The following is a 24,318-nucleotide window of genomic DNA, read 5'->3' as shown; positions in this document are numbered from 1 at the left end:
CATATATGGGTGCCCTTGTGTTTGGGGCATAAATATTCAGAATTGAGACTTCATCTTGATGGATTTTTCCTGTGATGAATACATAATGTCCTTTTTTGATCTCTTTTGATTAATTTAAGTTTGAAGTCTATTTGGTTACATATTAAGATAGCTACACCAGCGTGCTTCCTAAGTCCAATTGACTGGAAAGACTTTTCCCACATCTTTACTCTGATGTAGTAGTGTCTGTTTTTGAAGTCGAGGTGTGTTTCCTGTATGGTATGTAACAGAAGGATGGATTCTGTTTTAATATCCATTCTATTAGCCTGTGTCTTTTTATAGGTGAATTGAGTCCATTGATATTAAGAGATATTAATGATGAGTGATTGTTAATTCCTGTTATTTTTGTGGTAGTGTTGTGTGTTTCCCTTCTTTGGGATTTGTTGGTGTGGGATTATCTATTGCCTGTGCTTTCACGGGTACATCTAACTTCCTTAAGTTGGATTTTTTCTTCTATTGCTTTTTGTGTGGCTAGATTTTTGTTAGGTACTTTTTAAAGCTGGTTTTATCATGGAATATTTTGTTTACTCTGTCTATGATGATTGAGAGTTTTGCTGGGTTGGCCTCCATGGTCTCTTAGTGTCTGCATAACCTTTATCCAGGATCTTCTGGCTTTCATTCTGAAGTCAGAGGTTATTCTGATGGGTCTGACTTTATATGTTACTTTGCTTTTTTTTTCCTTTGCAGCTCTTATTATTTTTTCTTTATTTTGTACGCTTAGTGATTTTATTTTATGTGGTGAGGAGACACCTTTTTTTGCAGTCTATTTGGTGTTCTGTAAGCTTCTTGTATCTTCACAGGCATTTCCTTCTTTAGGTTGGGAAAGTTTTCTTCTGTGATTCTGTTGAATATATTCTCTATACCTTTGAGGTGATATTCTTCTCCTTTTTTTATCCCTAATGTTCTTAGGGTTGGTCTTTGGACTTCTCATGGTGTCACAGATTTCGAGAACATTTTGTGTTATGACTTGGCTAGGTTTAATGGGTTTTTTTTTTGTCCCCCCCCATGCATATATTTCTTCTTTATCTTCAATGCCAGAGATTCTCTCTTCAAAAAGTTGCTTTCTGTTGGTTATGCTTGCAGCTGTACTTCCTGTTTGTTTACTCAGATATTCCGTTTCCAGCATTCCCTCTCTTTGTATCTTCTGTATTGCCTCCATTTCAATTTTTGAAGTCTTGAAGTGATACCTGCTTGATTGCTTTTTCTTGGTTTTCTTGGCTTTATTTAAGGGATTTATTGATTTCTTTCAATTTTTTGTTTGTCTTTTCCTTGGTTTCTTTAAGAGATATTTTCATTTCCTCTTTAAAGGCCTCTATCATTGTCTTAAAGTCATTTTTTTGAATTGTTTTCTTCTGCCTCTTATATGTTGGGATTTTCAGGTCCTCCTGATGTAGAACCATCAGGTTCTGGTGGTACCATATTGCTTCTCATGTTGTTTAATGTATTCTTTCCCTGGCATCTACCCATCTCTACCTCCAATCAGTGCAAATGGTGTCCGTGTCTCAGGGAGCCACTCTTGGTCCAATTGGAGCTGTTCGAGTCTGTCTCAGGGAGCAGTTGTGGTCTCAGAGGATGGGTACTTTTGGGGGGTGAAGCAGGGCTTATAAGTTACAGGTTCCAGTGGGAGATGGTGGTAGTCAGGACTGCCTCTTTAGTTCTGCCTGCTGGCCTGCACCTGGGGATGCAATGGTTGGGGGTCTGGGGTCACTAGTTGTGCCCCTGGAACTAAAGCCTAGAGGCTGGGGTGATCTGCTAGTAGAACAAAGACTCACCTCTTGGTCCAATCCAAGCTCACAGGGAGCAACTGCTATCTCAGAGGATGGGTGGGTTTGGGGGGTGGAGTGGTCATTGTAGGTTACAGGGTCTGGTGGGGGATGGTGGTAGTCAGGCTTGCCCAAAGGAATCCTACCTGGGACATATTGTTTCTGATTTATGTTTTATCTTGGTGCCCTTTTCCTTTCATGTCTGTGAAGTGTCTTTACTTATTTCTCTGATTAGCCCTTGGCTTAAATCTATTTGATGAGATATAAAAGCAAGTACACAGCTTATTTCTTAGATCTATTTGCTTGGACTATCTATTCCAATCCTTTACCCTGAGGCAATCCCTACTCATTAGGTTGAGGTGTGTTTCTTGGATGCAGCAGAAGGGTGGAATCTGATTTCATATCTACTCTGTTAGTCTGACTTTTCACTGGGGAATCAAAACCACTGATAATGAGAAAGATCAATAAACAATGATGGTTGATTCCTAATATTTTGTTGTCTATTGTTTGGGCGGTGGAGGAGTCTGTGTGTATGTGTGTGTTTCCCTACTTTTGCTTTTACTGCTCTCGGATTATTTATTCCCTGTATTACTCATGGTTGTAGTGAATCTCCTTAGGTAGGAGTTTTCCTACAACCACTTTCAATAGGATGGGATTTGTACACAAATATTGCTTGAAGTTGGCTTTATGGTGAAATATCTTAAATTTCCGTCTATAGTAATTGGCTGGGTATAGTAGTCTGGGTCTGTATCTGAGTTCTCTTAGAGTCTGCTGCACATCGGTATAGGTTCTTTTAGCTTTTAAATTATCTTCAACCCCTGAGATTCTCAGGCTGCCCCCTCAATAGTTTTGCAGTTTCCACTGAGATTCCAGAGATAAGACCTGAGATACCAGGGTTCTCAGAGCAAGTCAGAGAAAAAAGAGTGTGGTGGCCAGTGAACTTTAGAAATGGTACAACCTGAGTGCCAAGTCCCCAAGAGTCCCTGTGACCAGTCTCTGCCTAATGCTTTGGAGGGATCTGACACCTGCACCTGCTCTCTCACCTCTGCATCAAGAGTCTGATTGACACATTCTGTTTTGACACATAGGAGAGTTGGCCATGGCCAGCTGCTTCAGTGTCCAGAATATGTGTGAGATGTCACCAGATTCCATGGGGGAAGTACCACTCAGGCTGCAAACTCCATCACCTACACAGCACCAGCTGCCAAAACAGAAACAAGGGCCTAATCCATCAACATCCATACTGATGGGGAAACTATAAATATTCTACCCTACTGTTTGGCCTCTATAACTATTCTTGTTAACAGAATTATGTCAATTCAGAAATTAGAATCTGTGCTTGAGAGCTCACCCCAGAAAGTCTCTATGCTACAGTAGGTTCCTGAGTACCCAGTGTAATTGTCAGCCTGTAAATACTTTCTATTGGAGTATATCCCAATATATCTTCTCTGGTGGCTATCTTACATTTCTGAAGATACCACTGAGATCCCAGACACCAGAAATGGTTATAATGGTGGACTGAGAGCCCCTTGGAATGGGGATGGGTATGGAGTACAAGAGCTCCAGGGTGTGCCCATTGTAATCTAGGCATCCAAGCCTCCCTTTAATCAATTGCTGCATAACACTTCAGAGGACTCTGACACTTCCACACAAAAAGGAAACACATTAGAAAGTTATTTGGCCTCTCAAGTCTGGAGGAATGTCTTATTAAAGCACTTTCTGTGTGGACACATAGGAGAGGGGTGTCATGGGGCTATTCCCCATTGTTTAGAATTTGTTTGATACTTCACCTGATTCCTCCTGTCTGTTCTGTTGTATGAATATATGCTAGAAAGTCCTGTGGGTTTTTTTTGTGTGTGTGTGTGGTGTGTGTGTATGTATGTGTGTTTGATGTGGTTCTCTCAGCTTTGTTTTCCTCTAATGAACAGTGGCTCTCTCAGCTAGAAGAACATCTCCCTCCAGGCTTAATACATGCACTTCCTACTGCTGGGAATCTGAGTATTTTTGACTAAATCAGTTTGCCCTGTGAACCCCCTACCAATGGGAAAAAGAAAAGCTCCACCTGTGCCTCTCCACAAATGAGAAACATTATGAGCAAAGGCTAAGCTTACTGCCCAAGGTTTCTTAGTAACTCTGTGACAAGTCACACCTGCCCTCCAAGAGTATGCTCACTGGAGCATAGGTCTCACAATTTAGAGCACCTTTCTTACAAACAATGGTTCTTGAAGTGATCACCAACAAAACCTTCAAATGACACATATAATGGAGGGGTGTCTACTCCAGTGACCCTGAACTCTCCTGGTGAATAGTCACCCATGCTACTAATTAGTCATCTGCAAAGAGTCTATAAGATGAATAAAATATCAAGGAGTCAAAACCAATGATGATTTATCCTATATTAACTGAAAGTAGTGTTGGAGTAAGACTTACAGTAGAGCCAGACTGGGAATGGCTGAGCTGATTGAATCTGAATTTATTTCTGTGTGCTTTAGGCTTAGAGAGTCTCTCTAAGACAGGACTAACTGGAATTAGATGAGGTAAAGGGAACATATTCCTGATCACACTACAGAGGGGGATCCATTCAAAGCCCCTCCCTCTATGGTTTCTGTTGAACACATTCTGCATTTCACAGAAACGAGCATCATAGATGTGGGGAGCATTTTACAGATCACATATTGAAGAGGAACCATCTCAAAAAGCCTTCCTCATAACTGTTTAATATCTTCTGCTGGAAACCAGAATACTTTCTCACTTTTAAGGCCCTACAGAGTAAGCACGGAAGTTCAAAGTTTGAAGAAGGCAGTACTCACAGTTTAAAATGTGAAATATAAGGTTTGGGAGGCTAATTCAAATCAATCAACATGATTGAATTGAGAAGCGTTTAGGACTACACATAACACAATCAAAATTCACTTATGATTTTTAATCTTGGTTTCCAACTTGACTTCTTATGGAAAGAACTAAAATCCTAAAATGGAGAAAACATCTCTGAGATTTTCTGCTTAAGTAGCAGAGTTAGATGCACTTCCAATCTGCATTTGGAGGTAGAAAGAGATAAACATTTAATCTGGATCTCAGGGCCTGAAGACACACACCTTTAATCCATATCTTGATGCTGGAAGGCACACCCTAAATTTAGCCACACCCTCTGTTGTTGCTCATTGCCTGCTTGCCCTCACCTTGCAGCAAGTCCATTCCTTTCCTCTCTTTAGAGAATACTTCTCTGGAATGCCAACATATATTGAATACAGCTCAGCTGTCCAACCTCCTGGACTGAGTAAGTACAGGATTCTTGTACTTCCCCTTCATGGCTATCCATTGTGGGATTAGCAGGACTGCAGGCCCAAGTCATGCTAGTAAATACCCCTCCCTCATCTATAGAAAGATTTATTATGTATATTCTGTTACTTTTGAGAACCCTAGCACAACACTTTTTTATATGGGTGAATAAAATGTCCCAAATTATTCAACAGTTGTGAATAATGATCAAAACTAGTTACATATTGACCTAAGATTCAACCTAGAGAAAAGTGGAGTGATTTAACAGTCCCTAGTAGTCTAGACTGTCTTCTCTGAAATTAATATTGAAATCTGGATAGCAAATTTGAGAGACATTTTTCCATCCCCACTCAAGAAGGAACAGAGGGAAAAACAGAAACTAAAAATCTGAAAAATATTTGTAATTGTGACCCCTAGGTTAAAGCAGAAAAATATACCAGTTCTTCCTTTTGAATAAGCTTTAACTTTCAAACCATCACAAGCAGATATGTCAGGGGACCTGACAGCGAAGAGTTGAGGCTACACACAGATCAGTGTCCAGAAATTCTCCTATTGGTGGACCATCTCCAACTTCCATTTTTGCTTGGAGGGAATATGGGTAGACAATAAAAGGGCCACTTTCTCACCAGGAGCCAATGACAAACAGAAATGGTGTTTGAAAGTACACCTGAATGGGGTGGATGAATAAGGCAAAGATTACCTGTCACCTTACTTAGTATTGCTACCTGTCCAAAGAGCACACTGTGGGCAAAGTTCCATTTGTAGATCCTACATGCCAAATGAGAGAAAACAGAAATGATGAAGATCCCAGGAATCATCAGGTTCCTGCAAAACTGACACTGGGGATTCAAAAAGTTCATCTTTGAAGATTTGATCTTCTCTCATGGGCTTTGGCTTCTCCTAGATTACAAATTCACTCTCCTCTGCAAGGTGATCATGGTTAAGGACTCCTTCTGCATCTCTGATCAGAGCAAGAAGCCAGGGATCCAGGTTCCAGGTGCATGATGGCAGATGACCTATGAGAGCTTTGGCAGAGTTCCCCATTCACAAACTGATGCCTGGTGGTAGCTGTTCAGGAATTTCAGGCTCACAAGGCCATCTTAGGAGCTGTCTCCAGTTTTCAGAGCCATGTTTGAACATGACATGCAGGAGAGCAAAAGGAACCTGGTTGAGATCCCTGACCGGGAGCCACATGTAGTACAAGTTGTTAGAAGGTCTTATTCATAAAAACAAACCCAGTGCCAGTTATGGAGGTGAATCCTGGAAGATCAGAGAAGTAGAACAAGCCACAGCCATCTCATCTTGCCAGTGCCTCAGCTGATCCTGTTTCATCAGACTGGAAGCATCTGAGTCCTAATCCAGAATGAATCTCAGCTGAGCTGCTGCTAAAAGCCTAAAAGCTTAACCAGGCTCTAGTACCTGGTCCTCACACTTTATATACCTTCCTGCTTCCTGCCATCACTTCCTGGGATTAAAGGCATGTGTCACCATGTCTGGCTGTTTCCAGTGTAGCTTTGAAATCACAGAGATCCAGACGGATCTTGCCTCCAGAATGCTAGGATTAAAGGGGTATGTGCCACCATTTTCTGGCTTCTGTGTCTATCTAGTGGCTGTTCTGTCCTCTGACCCCAGGTAAGCTTATTAGGATACACAATATATTGGTGGACACAATATATCACCACATTTCCCCTTTTTTGTCTAATATAATAAAAGAAGGTTACAGTCAAGAATTACATTAACAATGTCTAGTCCATTAACATTTGACAGATTCAGAGGAAAACTCCATTAATAAATAACAATGTCCAGTCGATTAACAATTGACAGATTCAGATAAAAAAGTTTCATTACTTATCCTATTTAAAACAAGTAGTTCCTTTTTCAAAGTAGATTAAACAATCTACCTATTTATCTTATCAGCCACAAGTCGTCAAGGCAATGATGGGCTTCATTTACACTGGGAAGGGAGCAGACCTCTACAGCATGGTAGATGCTGTACTGGCAGCTGCTTAAAATATGATCTGGAGCATTTGAAGTTCATGATTGAGCACGCCCTCTGCAGGGACCTCTCTGTGGGTAATGCTGCCCACATTCTAATACTGGCTAACCATTACAATGCAGAGCAGCTGAAAACTCAGGCACTGTATTTCATTACAGTTCATGCTTCTGATGTCTCCGAGTTCTCAGGCTGGAAGACAATGGTGGGCTCATACCCCGACTTGATGGCTGAAGCATACAGTTCCCTTGCTTCTGCACAGGGTCTCTTCCTGGAACCCCCTCTGAAAAGTCTGAAACAGTCCGTGGACATGTTCAGCTTTGACCTACAGGTGACTTCCAGCAGTAGCAGCCAGTGTGGTTGTTTCAAAGCCACCTGGGTAGACTCTGCTAGCAGGCAAACTTGCCACCTGGAAAGAGCAAGCGGGCAAAGACCAAAATCTTTTCTTCCTTATCTTTTTATAGGCTCCCAGCAGAAGGGGGGCCCAATTAAAAGTGTGTCTTCTTTCATCAAGACCCAGAATAAAGGAGTATGTCTCCTTACCTCAAGATCCAGATTAGAAGTGATTCTTCCTACTTCACATTAATCAAAAAATCCCTCTTGTGTACCCTTCATTTTAAGATTTTAAAAAATTCCAGATACAGTCAAGGTGACAACCAAGAATAGCCTTTACTAGCTCACCCCTTGTCAACTTCCCACACAATCATATCTCCTTATCCATCTTAATTTCCAGATGAAAGCAAAAACCATAATTACACCTAAACATAATTTAATTACCCCATATACAATTGCAAATGCAACATATATTTAAGCAGGTTATAATTTCATCTAACGTAATATAACTGTCCCTCATACAATCACAAATGTGTTAGGAATTTAGCATAGTTGTTGTCTCTTAATGAATGTTCTCTCATTATCTCAAATTTAAATATGGTAGCCATTGCTAATCTCTTACTGGATGTTTTATCATTTGATAAAGAAATTGAAAGAAAACACAAATATCTGTATGAACACATTCTTAACAAAATACAACAGAATTACTCACGTCAACTGTATTGCTGTTTTCTGTAATTTCTTATATGGCCTAAGTTCCTGCTCCTCACCAGCTGCAATACTCAGGAGAACTGGCCCTGTACCTTAATAGGACAACACAGCAGATCTGACCTTGTTGATGGGGGTTGGTCAGGAGGTTGTGCATGTGTGTATCTCTCTCTCTCTCTCTCTCTCTCTCTCTCTCTCTCTCTCTCTCTCTCTCTCTCTCTCTCTCTCTCTCTCTCTGTGTGTGTGTGTGTGTGTGTGTGTGTGTGTGTGTGTGTGTGTGTGTGTGTGTATGTGATGGCCTGATGGCAGGAGGGCTGGAAAAGTGACCACACTCCTTGCTGGCCACTGCAGTGCGTGAGGTAGCAAAAGCAATGCTGGAGAGCTTGCCCAGTTGTGTCCATGAGGGAAAGCTGGCACACTGCCCAACCCAGCTACCACCCAGGCCCAGAACCAGGGCTACAATTTGGCCAACCACAACATCCACCTTGTAGGGAAAAAGAACCAGCTAAAGAAACCCACCCTGACCCTGGAGCCCAGAACCAGGGGAAGAAATACATCCTAGATCTAGGACCTGATCCAGTGAAAGAAACACTTTATCCTTGAACCCAGAAACAAAGAAACATGCCCTGACTCTGAAACTAGTGCCTAAGAAATTCACTTTATCCATAGAATCAGAGCCAGTGAAAGAAATATGCCCAGGCCCTAGAATTAGAGCCAAAAATCTTAGAAAAGCCAATAAAGGAAGTAGAGTTTGGCTCTGAAATCAGATCCATCTCCGCCCCTGACCAATGAAACTAACCAGTCCCTGAGCAGAAAACCTTCTCCCTGGAGAAACTCCACCCCTAAGAAATCTTATATAAACCACCTCCCTGTTTATTTGTCAGCTGTTCTTTCCCACCCTGGTAGAGGCAGCCACTCTCTTGGATTTCTCCTTCCCAAACAAATCTCTTTCTCAATAAAATCTTGGGGGTGAAGATCTTCATTTGCTGGGGCAGAAAAGAAGAATCTTGCTAAATGTCCTGTAGAGGACTGTCACCAAAAAAACTTGCAGAGACTTTCCCTTAGGGGGCAGAGCAAGTCAGAGCAGAACAGAACTTTGCTGAGAAGTCCCTTAGGGGATTGAGCAAGGGAGAGCAGAAAAATTAAAAACTTTTCCCTGGAGCCAGAGGAGATTGCTATGTTTCTGCAGGGGTTTCCCTTTTAGCAGAATTAAACAGAAGAAGCAACATCTTGGGCCAGAGAAGAAGCAGAGCTCTGCTGAGAAGCCCTCGTATGTGGGGGCTCAGCAAAGCTCCGCTGTAACAGGTCTCCAGGAAAATAGCAGGATTGCTATATCTTGCTGGGAAACCATCCTCCACTACACCCCAACTCAAGGTATAGCTAGAGCTGTCCTAGCAGTTCAAGGTATAGCCTGACTCTATGAGCATTCAAGATACCTTTTCCTTTAGAGCTGAGCTGTTCCATTACAGTTCCAGTCACCACAGCTGTCTTAGCAGCTCAAGGTATAGCCAGACTTCCCAAGCCGTCAGGATACTTTCACCCTGCCACCCCAAGAGTTTCAGCTTACACAACTCATGTATGAATTGCTGGAGCATGTGAAGGGGCTGGAACTGCAGATTCAAAGATGCAGGATCTCTGTGACACAAGGCAACAACGAAGGTTATCCAAGAGGAGTCTCACTGAGGGCCCAGTATTGACAGTGTAGCAGAAGCTAGAGACCTCAAAGCAGAACAATGACTCATTGTAATGATCACTTACAAGTTAAGATGTATGGACTAAAGGGTGTACTGTGTGACTCACTGTGTCACACTACAACTTCCACCCTGGGACTTTATTTTTGTATGTTAGTTAGTTTGGTTCTCTTTGTTTTGATTTTTTGGTTTCTCTTTTGAATTTTGTTTCGTTTTGTGGGAGAGGTTCCAATGGTGGAAGGCAGCTACGATGGGTCAGGAAGACAGATGGATCTGGATGTTTGATGTGAAACCCACAAAGAATCAATAAAAAACTGAATTAAAAAAGGGAGTCAAGCATTTAATCTCAGCCTTCAGGGGGCTGAGGTACGCAGATCTCTGCATTTTTTTCTCCTTTTTTGTTTTTGTTTTTTGAAAAAGGGTTTCTCTGTGTAGTTTTGGTGCCTTTCCTGGAGCTCGCTCTGTAGACAAGGCTGGCCTCAAACTCACAGAGATCCGCCTGCCTCTGCCTCCCGAGTGCTGGGATTAAAGGCGTGCTCCACCACTGCCCAGCAGATCTCTACATTTTTGAGTCTAGCTTGCTCTTTAGTTTGGGTTCCAAGATAGCCAAGGCTATGTAAAGACACTCCCTTTCAAAAACAGAAAGAGAAAGAACCCAAATCAGCCTGAAAGCTGTATTTCATTGTGTGTGGTGATTAATGCCTGCATCTTATGATACCATTGAGATTGGCTTAGGAGGATTGCTTATGTACAGGAAGGTCATTGTAAACAACGATTACAGCATATACTTATATTAGCTGGGAATATTTTGTTGACTTGTTGTTGGTGTTGTTTGTTATTTGGATGAGTTTTTTCGAGAAGGGTGTCAGAAATGTCAAATTCACAATGTAATTGAAAATGACCTGATTTTAAGAAATAAATAAACTGTCATGGAAAAAATTAAGCGAAATAAAATTAAATTTAAAAAAAACTTCAAGTCTTTGACAAAGAAATTGAAGAAGATATCAGAAAATGGAAAGATCTCTGATGCTCATGAATTAGTAAGATTAACATCTAAAAATGGCCATTCTACAAAAATAATCTACAGATTCAAAGCAATCTGCTTCAAAATTTCAACACAGTTCTTTCCATATCTTTAAAGACCATTCTTAGCTTCATATGGAAATATAGAAAGCATTGGATAGCTAAAATATTCCAAAACAATAAAAGAACTGCTGTAAGCATCACCATTCCTGATTCCAAATTGTACCTCAAAGGTATAATAAAAGTAATAAAAGAGTGTGGAGACCTCCAGGCCCTGACTGCTGCTGAGGGCTATGTCTGTGTCAATGGCCCCAGTGCATTCAGGGTCTTTGCCCAAACTTGACTCTTTGGACAGCTGAGCAACAGTAAGGAAACTGACAGGTAATCTTCAGTTTCTTCATCGACCAGACATGCATACTCTCAAACACTATTTCTGTTAGTCATTGCCTCCTGAAGAGAAAATTCAGTCAAGGTCCTATGTCACCAAAATTCCTCTGGAACCTAACCAACTGTTGGAAAACACTTATCCTTGCATTTTTGGGATTATGAAAACCCCACATATCCTATCTTCCTGGCAATCCTCTCAAAGCTGGGATTAGAGAGAAAACCTATTATGGCAAAAAATAAAGCTTCTTTAATTTGGCTCAAAATATTTGGGTTGGGGTTTTTTCCTTCAGTTGGAATATCACTACCCATCTTGGCCCCTTTCCTGGAGTTGTGATATGTTTCTTCATTCTTGGTGTGTCTGTACCTTTTGTCATCTGCCTGGATTAGGCTGTTACAGTTTCCCATCCTCCTTTAATCATTGGAAAATGAGGCACCATGAGGAGCTACAAAGGATTTCTTACCTGACAGCCATAATCTTTCTTACTTCCATTGTGGAGAAAGAATCCAATTGGCTGATGTTTATCTTGATCAATCACCCCACCTGACATTGTTATTTCCTTCTCAGCCTGTTGGATTAAGGATATCAGAAGCTCAAAGTGGTTTGGGAGAAGTCTGAGCTTCTGGTTCAATGATCTGTTTGTTGTGGCTCCAAACAGGAGCACTGCCCCCACCAACTATCACAGTGGAATCAAAACTTCCAGGCCAGAAGAACTTCAGATCATGGAAACAGGAAGAAATTTTTTCTCAAGAGGTTGCCAGGGGTGATAGTGAGTGGTACTATTCCCTTTTCTACAACCTGGTGCCTGGTCCCATGGATCTGGGCTATGGAGAAACCTGCCTCCTGACTAATCCTACACCAACCCTCCAGGTGGCTGCCACTTCATTGGCTCTGTAACTTTCTCTTCAAAAGTTCATAACAGCTGCTCCAGTAAGTCTGTGAATCTGGAACAACCAGTGGAATGCATGATTGTGGGCCAGAGTTGTACCTCTCTCTGAGAATTTAGTATCCTGGTCACATGCTATACTGTGTGGAATACCATGATAGTTGAGAAGGCATTCTGTTAGACGCTGCGTGGTAGGTTTGGTAAAATCATTACAGGCAGGAAATGCAAATATATAACTAGAATAAGTATGTCCTCCATGATGGACATAGTGTTGTCCATTCCACAGAGGAAGTAGTCCAATGTATTCATCCTTCATGACCTTGTTTGCTGGTCAGACCGGGGAACAGTGACATATCTGGGGCTCTGTGTTGGTCTCTGTTGTTGGCAGATCTGGCATTCATCAGCAGTTGTAACCAGGTCACTCTTGATGAGTGGATAACCATGTTGTCATTCCATGCATTATCCATATCTCAGCTACCTCAGCTACTTTGAACATGGACGCATTGGGTAATAATGAGGATGGCTAGATAAGGAGTCTGACTGTCCACATAGTGGGTCATCTTATCTACTTGATTAATGATCTCCTCCTCTGATACAGGTATCTTTCATCTGCATTTAAAGGGACAGAGGTTTTCACATTCTTGCTGATTTGCAGATCTGTCCAAATATGTCTTCCCCAAGTATCTTTCCAATTTTTCTTTATTTCCTTTATCGTTTTTATTTTTCCTTCTCTCATACACTCCCTTCCGAACACAGTCTCCCCTCCCTCCACTCCACAGAGATGTACTACTCCTCTATTTCCCTACAGAAAACCAAAGGTCTTTGGGGGATATCAACTGAACACAACAAAACAAAATGTAATAATAGTAGGCACAAACCTTCATATCAAGACTGGAGAACCAACCCAGAAGGAAGAAAAGGTTCCCAAGATCAGACAAACAGGTCAGCACTCACCACGCTCTCCCTATTAGGACTCCCACAAATCCCATGAGCTAAACAACCACAGCATGTAAACAAAGGACTAAGTACAGACCCATGCATTCTCTATGATTGCCACTACAGTCTCTGAGCCCCTATAAACCCTGTTTAGTTGACTCTGTGAGTTCTGTTCCCCTTGTGTCTTTGATGCTTCCTACAATCTGCCTTCCCCTCTTCCTTGAGGTTCACTGAGTTCTGCTTAATGTTTGGCTGTGGATCTCAGTATCTGCTCCCAACAGCTGTTGGAGAAATCCCAGCTGATTGTACTAAGCACCAATATCTGAGTGTAACAGAATTTCATTAGGTATTGTCTCATTGATTGTGTGTGGTGTGTGTGTGTGTGTGTGTGTGTGTGTGTGTGTGTGTATGTGTGTGTATGTATGCGTCAGTGAAGAAGTGAAGACACTGCACAAACTTCTACAGATGAGCACAGCAGGATAAACTAAAATGGTCATCTTCAAACAGAAACACCACTGGAATCCACAAGCTGACTCACTAAGCCTAGAGGACTGGGAAATACCTTCAGTGATTCAATCAACTCAGCAATTCCCAGCCTAGCTCTCCTGAAATCTGGCTCTAATGCTGCTCATCCCTCAATCCAGGATAAATCAATCAATTGGTTTTGATCTCTGAATTTTTGGTTCCTCATTTAGGAGCCTTTGGCAGGTGGCTAACTAGTAGCCTCTGTGACTTTTCTGTATGTGTTTAGGGCCAGGGTGGCAGAAAACCCCTTCCCTCAAATATGTCATTTGTAATGAAGGTAGACAATTCCTGCAAGAACCCTCATTTGTAAGAAAAGTGCTTCACCTGTAAGTCCTGAGCTTCCATGAGCATGCTTCTGCAGAGTGGGAGCAATTCTCTCAATGGGGAACTGACTCCTGCCTGGGTCTCAATTACAAGAATTTTCATATAGTTTCTCACTCCAGGAATGGAACAAGTGTAGCTTGTTGACTAAATTTTCTCACCAGAAGCCAATGTTATCAATCTTCAATTCAGTTTTTATGCCAAAACCAAGCTTTTTTTTTTTATTACTATAGCTCTATAACAAAGAATGATGTCAGGGATGGTGATGCCTCCAGAAACTACTTTATTATAAAGGATTATTTTAGATATCCTAAGTTTTCTTGTTTTCCATATGAAGTTGAGTATTGTTCTTTTCCATATGTAGTTGAGTATCTGTTCTTTTCCATATGAAGTTGAGTATTGCTCTCTCTGTGTTTCTGTCTCTGTGTCTATGTGTGTGTGTGGGGGGGGGGTGTTTGCATGATTTTTTATGTGTTACTGTTAGTTCCATATATATATCTCACTTAATTTCACATATCAGCCATGCATTCCCTTATCCTTCATTCTCTAAGCCCCCAGTCTCCTCGCCAATCCACCCCCATTCCCACCTCTCCAAGGCAAGTTCTCCCCTGCAGAGTCAGCCCAGCCTGGTAGACTTAGCCAAGACAGTGCAGTCCCCTCATCCCTACACCAAGGCTGAGCAAAGTGGCCCAGCATAGGCCCTAGGCTCCAAAAAGAGGGTTCTCAAAAGAAGAAGCTCAAATGGCTTAAAGACTTTCAAGGAATTGCACAACATCCTTAATCATGAAGAAAATGCAAATCAAAACAACTCTGAGATACAATCTGACACCCCTCAGAATGACTAAGATCAAAAACACTGAAGACAGCATATTTTGGAGAAAATGTGGAGCAAGGGGAACACTCCCACACTGTTGGTGGGAATGCAAACTCGTACACCCACTTTGGAAATCAATATGGTGTCTTCTTAGAAAATTGGGAATCAACCTCCTTCAAGACACAGCTATACCACTCTTGGGCATATATCCAAGGAATGTTCAATCATACCACAATGGCATATGCTCAGCTATGTTCATAGCAGCATTATTTGTAAAAGCCAGAACCTGGAAACAACCTAGATGCCCTTCAACTGAAGAATGGATAAAGAAAATGTGGTACATACACACAATGGAGTACTACTCAGCAGAGAAAAACAATGACATCATGAGGTTTGCAGGCAAATCAATGGAATTAGAAAATATCATGCTGAGTGAGGTAACCCAGATTCAGAAAGACAAACATGGTATGTACTCACTCATAAGTGAATACTAGATGTAAAACAAAGGATAACCAGACTGCAGCTCACAATTCCCGGGAGGCTAGTAAACAAGAATTTAAGAAGACACAAGGATTGCCCAACAACAACAGAGAAATGGATGAGAGATCCATGAGGAAACTGGGGGTTGACGTGTGTGTGTGTGTGTGTGTGTGTGTGTGTGTGTGTGTGTGTGTGTGATTTCTGCACACACTTCCAAAGCTGAGCAGCACTGGATGGACTAAAATGGCATTCTTCAAACAGAAACACCGCTGGAATCCACAAGCTGATTTTAAATTTTTTATTCATTTGATATTTTACTTGGGTAGGTACAGCCTACAGAGATGGATGTGCCCATGGAGACAAGAGGAGGAATGAACAAGGGTCCTATGCAAGGAAACAATTGCTTTAGCCAACAGAGTTATGTCTCCAGTCCCACACACTGAGTTTGGAGAAAAATGCCTTAATTCTCTTCCCCTTCTCTTGTAACCAAATATTCACGTTTATTTTCTTCATTCTGGGTCCTTCACAATATTTTCTGCTCAGTCAAATACAGACAAGTTGCTCCAAAGAAACACTGTTGTAATGTGCTTCGGACCAGCAACTGAAATATATTCCAGTTCCCAACTCATTGGAGAGAAAAATGAAACCAGTACAGTAAGAGGGTAGTATATACAACATAGCTCAGCACTTCCCCTCCCTGAACCTGACAGTCACCTCATTTTCAGTTGTATTAAATCGTGAGCCACCATGCTGACTTTCCTAGTTTCACTGGAAATGCTCCATCCATACCATAGTCTAGTCAGGTGTCATTGGTAACAACACTGGCTGCTGCTTCAGGTAGACAATCGTAGGTCACAGCTGACCAGGTTCTAGGATTGCTTCAAGCGTTTGAAAGCAGGTTCCAGGAAAGGGAGATGACCAGAAGCCAGATACCATTGTGCTTCAGCCACTAAATGGAGATATAAGCCCACCATTGTCTTCCAGCCTGAGGTCTCAGAGACCTCAGAAGCATGAGCTGTAATGAAATCCAGTGCCTGGGTTTTCAGCTGCCCTGAGCTGTGGAGGTCAGCCAGGAAGAGTGTGGGCAGCATTCTCCACAGAGAGGTCCCTGAAGAGGGCATCCTCACACATGAACTTCAAATGCTCCAGGCCATACTTATCAGCAGCTGCCAGCACAGCAGCTGCCATGCTGTCCAGGACTGGTGCTGTTCCTGTGTAAATGAAGTCCATCATTACCTTGAAGACTTGTGGCTCCAGGTCAGATATCTCAATGCGAATCTTTCTGCTCTCCTCCATGTCATATTGAAACATGGCTCTGAAAACTGGAGAGCGAGCTGCTAAGATGGCCTTGTGAGCCTGAAATTCCTGGCCAGCTACCACCAGGTAGCAGTCTGTGAATTGGGAATTCTTCCACAGCTCTCCGAGCTCATCAGCCAATGTGCATCTGGGAACCAGAATTCCTGGCTTCTTGTTCTGGTCAGAGAGGCTCAAAGAGACCTGGGCCATGCTCACCTTGCAGACAAGGGTGAGCTGGTCATCTGGAAGAATCAAAATCACACAGGACAAGAGAAAATCTCAAAGAATAAACTTTTTGCAACCCCAGTCCTGGCCTGGCACGAATCTAAAGGCTCTTGGGCTCCTCATGACTTTGGTTTTCTCTCCTTCGGCACTTATGATCCAGAACTGGAACTTTGCCCAAACATGACTCTTCAGACAGTTGAGAAACACTAGGTAAACTGACAGGTAATCTATGCTTTCTTCATTGACTCCGTTCGGGTATACTCTCAAACACCATTTGTCATTGGTTCCTATTGAGAAAGTTGGGCTTGTAATGCTTTGCTGCATTTCCTCAGTAATAAAAAGAAAGTTGCTGATGGTCCACCTATAGGAGAAATCCTGAACACTGATTTGTGTGTGGTCCCATCTCTGGGCTATCTCATCTCCTGCCATATCTCCTTGAGGAAGTTTGAATGCTCAACTGGGTCCAAAAAGAAGAACTAGCAATTGTTTTCTCTTCACCCTGTGAAAAGCAATAACAGACAAAATTTTGATTTTTAGTTTTTGTTTCTCATCTGTTTCCTCTTCTACAAGGCTGGAAACTTGGGTGTCTGATGTTTTCTATCCAGATTTCAATGCTAATTTCAGAGAACATAGTCTAGGCTACTAGATACTCTTACATCACTCTATTATTTTCTAGATTGAATCTTAGTTCAGTAAGTAACTAGTTTTGACAATTATACACAGCTTTTGAATAGTTTTGCTCATTCATTCTATTAATTCATATCAAAAATGTTGCACTAGGGTTCTCTAGAGGAAAAGAATACATACAGGGAATATATATATATATATATATATATATATATATATATATCATCAAATGGGATTTGTGAGAATGACTTTGGACTGCAGTCCTGCTAATCCCACATTACCTATGAAGGGAAAGTCCAGTATTACAGTACTTACTCGGTGCTGGATGTTGGATGTGTCCACTGGTTTTCAGTATATGCTAGAGTTCTAAATACTCTCTATTGCCAGGGAAGGGATGGACTTGCTGCAAGGTGAGGGCAAGCAGGCAAATAGCAAGAGCTTCCTGCTTCCATGTCCTATTATAGGCTTCAAGCAGAAGGTGTGGCCTCATTTAGGGTGTGTCTTTCAGACTCAAGATCAGGATTAAAGGTGTGTGTCTTCAGGCCCTGAGATCTGGAGTAAGTGTTTGTGTCTTTTTACCTCCAAAGTCTGTACTTGAATTGGATCTACCCACATCAAATGAAGCAAAACACTTCTCACTATTATGACCTCCATTTTAGGGTTTTAGTTAATTCCATGTCTTGTTAAGTTGGGAACCCCCAAAAACCACCACAAGTGTATTTTGCACATTGTGGTTCATCTTAAATAAAATAGGGATGGTGTTCATTCCTACACAGCTGTTATTTCTTCTTCTCAGGGTTTTATACTAACCTTCCCACCAACATGATCGGGAAAGAGGTGGTGCCTTACCCTGTCAGGGGACTCAGTGATCACAACGTGGAGATCAGGGTGGAAGAATTCCTATATGGTGGTCAAGAAGCAGATCCAGGCAGCAACTCTGGAAGTGGCCTCTTCTTTCATCCAGACTCACATTCCCTGGGATGGCTCCACACACTTTCATTGGTGATCTTGCCCCTCCCCCTCAGATAATTCTCCTTGGAAAAATTATTCTCAATCCACTAAGGGTGTGCTATGAGAAGATCCTAAGTTCTCAATTCCATCATGCTGACTGCCATGATTCAGCTTCTCAATACCTCATAATTTTCATCCTCCACTGGTGAGTTCTGTCCTCTTTAAACTTTGAACTTCCATGCTTACTCTGATGGGCTTTAGAAATGAGACAGTATTCTGGTTTTCAAAAGGTGCAGAATATATTCAACAGTTACTGAAGAAGGGGTTTGAAACAGTTCTTCCTCGAATGTGATCTGTAAAATGCTCCCCACATCTATCATCTGTCTAGTTCATCATGTCTAGAGGGACTCACTAAGCCTAGAGGACTGGGAAATACCTTCAGTGATTCAATCAACTCAGCAATTCCCAGCCTAGCTCTCCTGAAATCTGGCTCTAATGCTGCTCATTCCTCAATCCAGGATAAATCAATCCATTGGTTTTGATCTCTGAACTTTTGGTTCCTCATTTAGGAACCTTCGGCAGGTGGCTAACTAGTAGCCTCTGTGACTTTTCTGTATGTGTTTAGGGCCAGGGTGGCAGAAACCTGTAGCATGAATCTTAACAGTTCTTATTAATAAGATCAAACCTGAAGCCAGTTATTGGGGTAAATGCTGCAAGGTCAGAGTACCAGAACAAGCCACAGCTATCTCACCTTGCCAATTCCTCAGTTGGTCCTGTTTCCTCAGACTGGAAGCTTCTGTGTCCTCATCCCAATGGCACTCAGCTGAACTGCTACTAGAAGCCTGAATGCTTAACCAGCCAAAAGCTTAACCAGCCAAATGCTTCTAGTTTCTGGTCCTCACTCCTTATAAACCTTTCTGCTTTCTACCACCACTCCCTGGGATTAAAGGCTTCTTTCTGGGATTAAAGGCATGAGTCACCATGCCTGGCTGATTCCAATGCTGCCTTGAACTCACAGAGATCTAGAGGGATTTCTGTCTCTGGAATGCTAGGATTAAAGGCGTGTGCTATCACTGCCTAACTAGTGGCTTTTCTGTTCTCTGACCCCAGATAAGTTTATTAAGGTACACAATACTTTGGGAAACACAATACCAGAAACCCCTTACCGCAAATACATCATTTGTAATGAAGGTAGACAATTCCTGCAAGACCCCTCATTTGTAAGAAAAGTGCTCTACCTGTAAGTTCTGAGCTTCCATGAGCATGCTCCTGCAGAGTGGTAGCAATTCTCTCAATGGGGAAATGACTCCTGCCTGTGTCTCAATTACAAGATCTTCTCTTATAGTTTCTCATTCCAGGAATGGAACATGTGTAGCTTTTATTTCAGGTAGGCCATTCTCTGGGGGACATGGCACAGCCAAAGTGATTCAGATTCCCAACAGGAGACGGCAAAGTCTTAAGCAGCAGAGGTGTCCAAAAAACAGAGAAAGTCAACAATCAATACAGCAAAACAATACTAACCGTAACATGTAGAAAGACTTGCAGAAACACACACAGAAAGAGAGAGAGAAAGAGAGAGAGAATGAGAGAGAGAGAGAAAGAGAGAGAGAGAGAGAGAGAGAGAGAGAGAGAGAGAGAGAGAGAGAGAGAGAGAGAGAAGAGACTTTTGAAAATGGATTTAGGAAAATAGAAAGTCCTTCTTAGCCAGCTGGCAAACACATGAGGTATTTGGGATTCCAGTGCAGTAACTAGCCTTTCTCAGTGTGGGCTTTTAAGCAAAATTCCCATATTCTGGGTTGACAAACTTTAGTTAAGAAGACGTTAGCCCAAAGTGGCACTACAGAAGCGAAAAGTGGTACTATATTTCAAGCAAGGTTTGAACATGTAGAGATATTCCTAGAATCATGGACTTTGGTGCATTAAGCCTTTATTTTACCTGTGGTAGGGGTTACTGTTTTTTGTAGACAAGTGCTGGGTTGTACAACTAGAATGGTACTTCCTTCATGGAGACAGTTGTGCTTACCTATGTGGGCCTGCTAATGTCTGGGTCCTGCTACACACGTGGGTCAGTGCACCATGAGCATATGGTACCTCACAGGCTGAATGAAGCTGTTGGATCCCCTGGATAACTGGATAACTGCAGTTACTGACTCTTGTCAGCTGACCTATTAATGAAGTGAATTGGATGACAGTCTTCTGGAAAGGTATTCAGCACCTTTGACTGCTGAACCATTTCTCCATACCATCACAGTTACTTTCTTAAAGAGGATGGAACAGCTCTGAAAGACTAGTTCCTTTCTAAATCATTGGCATCTGAAATATTTTAGCAGGAATTCAGAGGTAATCATGATTTCATTCCTATTTCTTTCTTTCATTTGTAATTGCTTTCCACTCTGCAACTCTGGCTCTCCTAGAAGTTGCTCTATGGACCAAGTTAGACCTTAGACTAGCAGAGTTGAGTCAGCCTCTCCCTTCAGACTACTTTGATCAATGCCATAGACTTTCACATCATGCGTGGTTCATGAATTTCTCTTTAATCACAGTAAACATACTGTTAATCTTAAACAAATGATATTGAAAGGTTACCTATAACATTAATTTAATGAACAGCAAGACTTTTTATTCATCTCAATATTAATTGAGTCAAAATATTTGAGTCAAATTACATAAGCTTTATTTCCTGCCATATTAGGTTTTCTCCCTAATGCTTGGACTGAGAAAATAGCCAGGAACATAGGAGAAGTGGGGGTTTTATAACTCCAAAAATGCAAGGCTAAGCGTTTTCTGAAAGGTGGTGAGAGTGTTGCAGATGCGGGTGGGTGAGGACACTACACAAACTTCCACAGCTGAGAACAGCTGGATGAACTAAAATGGACTCTGTCCAACAGAAACACCAATGGAATCCACAAGCTGATTTGAAAATTTTCATTTATTTGGTATTTTATTTGGGTAGATATTGTCTACATAGATGGATGTGCCCATGGGAACAAGAAGAGGACTGAACAAGGGTCCTCTGCAAGAGCAACAATTGCTTTTGCCAACTGAGTCATCTCTTCAGTCCCACACACTGACTTAGGAGAAAAAAATGTTTTCTTTCTCTTCTACTTCTCTTGTAATCAAATATTCATGTTTGTTTTCTCCTGTGCAGAGCTTTTGACCATATGTTCTGCTCAGTCCAATCTAGACTAGTTTCTCCAAAGAAAAGCTGTTGTAACGTGCTTGGGGCCAGCAATTAATATGAACTCCAGTTCACAATTCATTGACAAAAATCAAACCAGTACAGTAACAAGGTATTGTTAACATAGCTCAGCACTCCCCCCGGCCCCCTTTAACCTGACAACCACCTGATTTACAGCTGTATTATAGCCTGAGCCACCATACTATCTTTCCCCAGTTTCACTGGAAATACTCCACACATCCTATAGTCTACCCGGGTGTCATTGGTAACAACAATGGCTTCTGGGAGACAAGTGTAGGTCACAGCAGACCAGGTCCTAGGATTGCTTCAAGTGTTTGAAAGGGGGCTCCAAGAAAGGGAGATGAGCTGAAGCCAGGGAACGGTATGCTTCAGCCACTAAATGGGGATATGAGCCCACCATTGTCTTCCAGTCTGAGTTCTCAGAGACCTCAGAAGCATGAGCTGTAATGAAATCCAGTGTCTGGGTTTTCAGCTGCACTGAGCTGTGGAGGTCAGCCAGGAAGAGTGTGGACAGCATTCTCCACAGAGAGGTCCCTGAAGAGGGCATCCTCACACATGACCTTCAAACGCTCCAGGCCATACTTATCAGCAGCTGCCAGCACAGCAGCTGCCATGCTGTCCAGGTCTGGTGCTGTTCCTGTGTAAATGAAGTCCATCATTACCTTGAAGACTTGTGGCTCCAGGTCAGGGATCTCAACGCGATTCTTTCTGCTCTCCTCCATATCATGTTGAAACATGGCTCTGAAAACTGGAGAGCGAGCTGCTAAGATGGCCTTGTGAGCCTAGAATTCCTGGCCAGCTACCACTAGGCAGCAGTCTGTGAATTGGGAAAATTCCACAGCTCTCCTAGCTCATCTGCCAATGTGCATCTGGGGACCAGAACTCCCTGCTTCTTATTCTGGTCAGAGAGGCTCAAAGAGACCTGGGCCATGCTCACCTTGCAGGCAAGGGTGAGCTGGTCATCTGGAAGAAGCATAAATGCACAGGAAAAGAGAAAATCTCGAAGAAACTTTTTGTAACCCCAGTCCTGGCCTGGCACGAATCTAAAGGCTCTTGGGCTCCTCATGACTTTGGTTTTCTCTCCTTCGGCACTTATGATCCAGAACTGGAACTTTGCCCAAACACAAGTCTTCAGATAGTTGAGCAACACTAGGTAAACTGACAGGTAATCTATGCTTTCTTCATTGACTCCTTTCCGGTATACTCTCAAACACCATTTGTCGTTGGCTCCTATTGAGAAAGTTGGGCTTCTAATGCTTTGCCGCATTTCCTCAGCAATAAAAGGGAAGTTGCAGATGGTCCACCTATAGGAGAAACCCTGAACACTGATTTGTGTGTGGTCCCGTCTCTGGGCTATCTCATCTCCTGCCATGACTCCTTGAGGAAGTTTGAATGCTCAATTGGATCCAAAAAGAAGAACTAGCAATTGTTTTCTCTTCACCCTGTGAAACGCAATAGCAGACAGGATTTTGATTTTTAGTTTTTGTTTCTCATCTGTTTCCTCTTCTACAAGGCTGGAAACTTGGGTGTCTGATATTTTCTATACAGATTTCAATGCTAATTTCAGAGAACACAGTCTAGGCTACTAGATACACTTACATCACTCCATTATTTTCTAGATTGAATCTTAGTTCAGTAAGTAACTAGTTTTGACAATTATACACAGCTTTTGAATAGTTTTGCTCATTCATTCTATTAATTCACATCGAAAATGTTGCACTAGGGTTCTCTAGAGGAACAGAATACATACAAGGAATATCTCTCTCTCTCTCTCTCTCTCTCTCTCTCTCTCTCTCTCTCTCTCCTTGTCTCTCTCTCTATATATATATCATCAAATGAGATTTATGAGAATGACTTTGAACTGCAGTCCTGCTAATCCCACATTACCTCTGAAGGGAAAGTCCAGTATTACAGTACTTACTCGGTGCTGGATGTTGGATGTTGGATGTGTCCACTGGTTTTCAGTATATGCTAGAGTTCTAAATACTCTCTATTGCCAGGGAAGGGATGGACTTGCTGCAAGGTGAGGGCAAGTAGGCAAATAGCAAGAGCTTCCTGTTTCCATGTCCTATTATAGGCTTCAAGCAGAAGGTGTGGCCTCATTTAGGGTGTGTCTTTCAGACTCAAGATCAGGATTAAAGGTGTGTGTCTTCAGGCCCTGAGATCTGGAGTAAGTGTTTGTGTCTTTTTACCTCCAAAGTCTGTACTTGAATTGGATCTACCCACATCAAATGAAGCAAAACACTTCTCACTATTATGACCTCCATTTTAGGGTTTTAGTTAATTCCATGTCTTGTTAAGTTGGGAACCCCCAAAAACCACCACAAGTGTATTTTGCACATTGTGGTTCATCTTAAATAAAATAGGGATGCTGTTTATTCCTACACAGCTGTTATTTCCTCTTCTTGGGTTTTATACTAACCTTCCCACCAACATGATCGGGAAAGAGGTGGTGCCTTACCCTGTCAGGGGTCTCAGTGTTCACAATGTGGAGATCAGGGTGGAAGAATTCCTATATGGTGGTCAAGAAGCAGATCCAGGCAGCAACTCTGGAAGTGGCCTCTTCTTTCATCCAGACTCACATTCCCTGGGATGGCTCCACACACTTTCATTGGTGATCTTGCCCCTCCCCCTCAGATAATTCTCCTTGGAAAAACTGTTCTCAATCCACTAAGGGTGTGCTATGAGAAGATCCTAAGTTCTCAATTCCATCATGCTGACTGCCATGATTCAGCTTCTCAATACCTCATAATTTTCATCCTCCACTGGTGAGTTCTGTCCTCTTTAAACTTTGAACTTCCATGCTTACACTGCTGTGCCTTAAAAGTGAGACAGTTTTCAGGT

At 42.1% G+C, this 24,318-nt stretch overlaps 1 protein-coding gene across 1 annotated transcript; it reads right to left on the bottom strand.

The window, feature by feature from the left end:
* Positions 1 to 7,236: 7,236 nt before the first annotated feature.
* Positions 7,237 to 17,126, bottom strand: LOC131913777 (speckle-type POZ protein-like). The gene is given in 3 exon segments (XM_059266559.1): positions 7,237 to 7,483; positions 8,120 to 8,210; positions 16,304 to 17,126. Coding segments are annotated over 3 exon segments (1,161 nt in total).
* Between the last annotated feature and the right edge of the window lie 7,192 nt (positions 17,127 to 24,318).

Source organism: Peromyscus eremicus, chromosome 6 (assembly GCF_949786415.1).
Source record: "Peromyscus eremicus chromosome 6, PerEre_H2_v1, whole genome shotgun sequence".
Classification (NCBI taxonomy): Eukaryota; Metazoa; Chordata; class Mammalia; order Rodentia; family Cricetidae; genus Peromyscus; species Peromyscus eremicus.
Note: the sequence above shows the minus strand (reverse complement) of the source record. Positions and strands in the feature narration are given on the sequence as shown.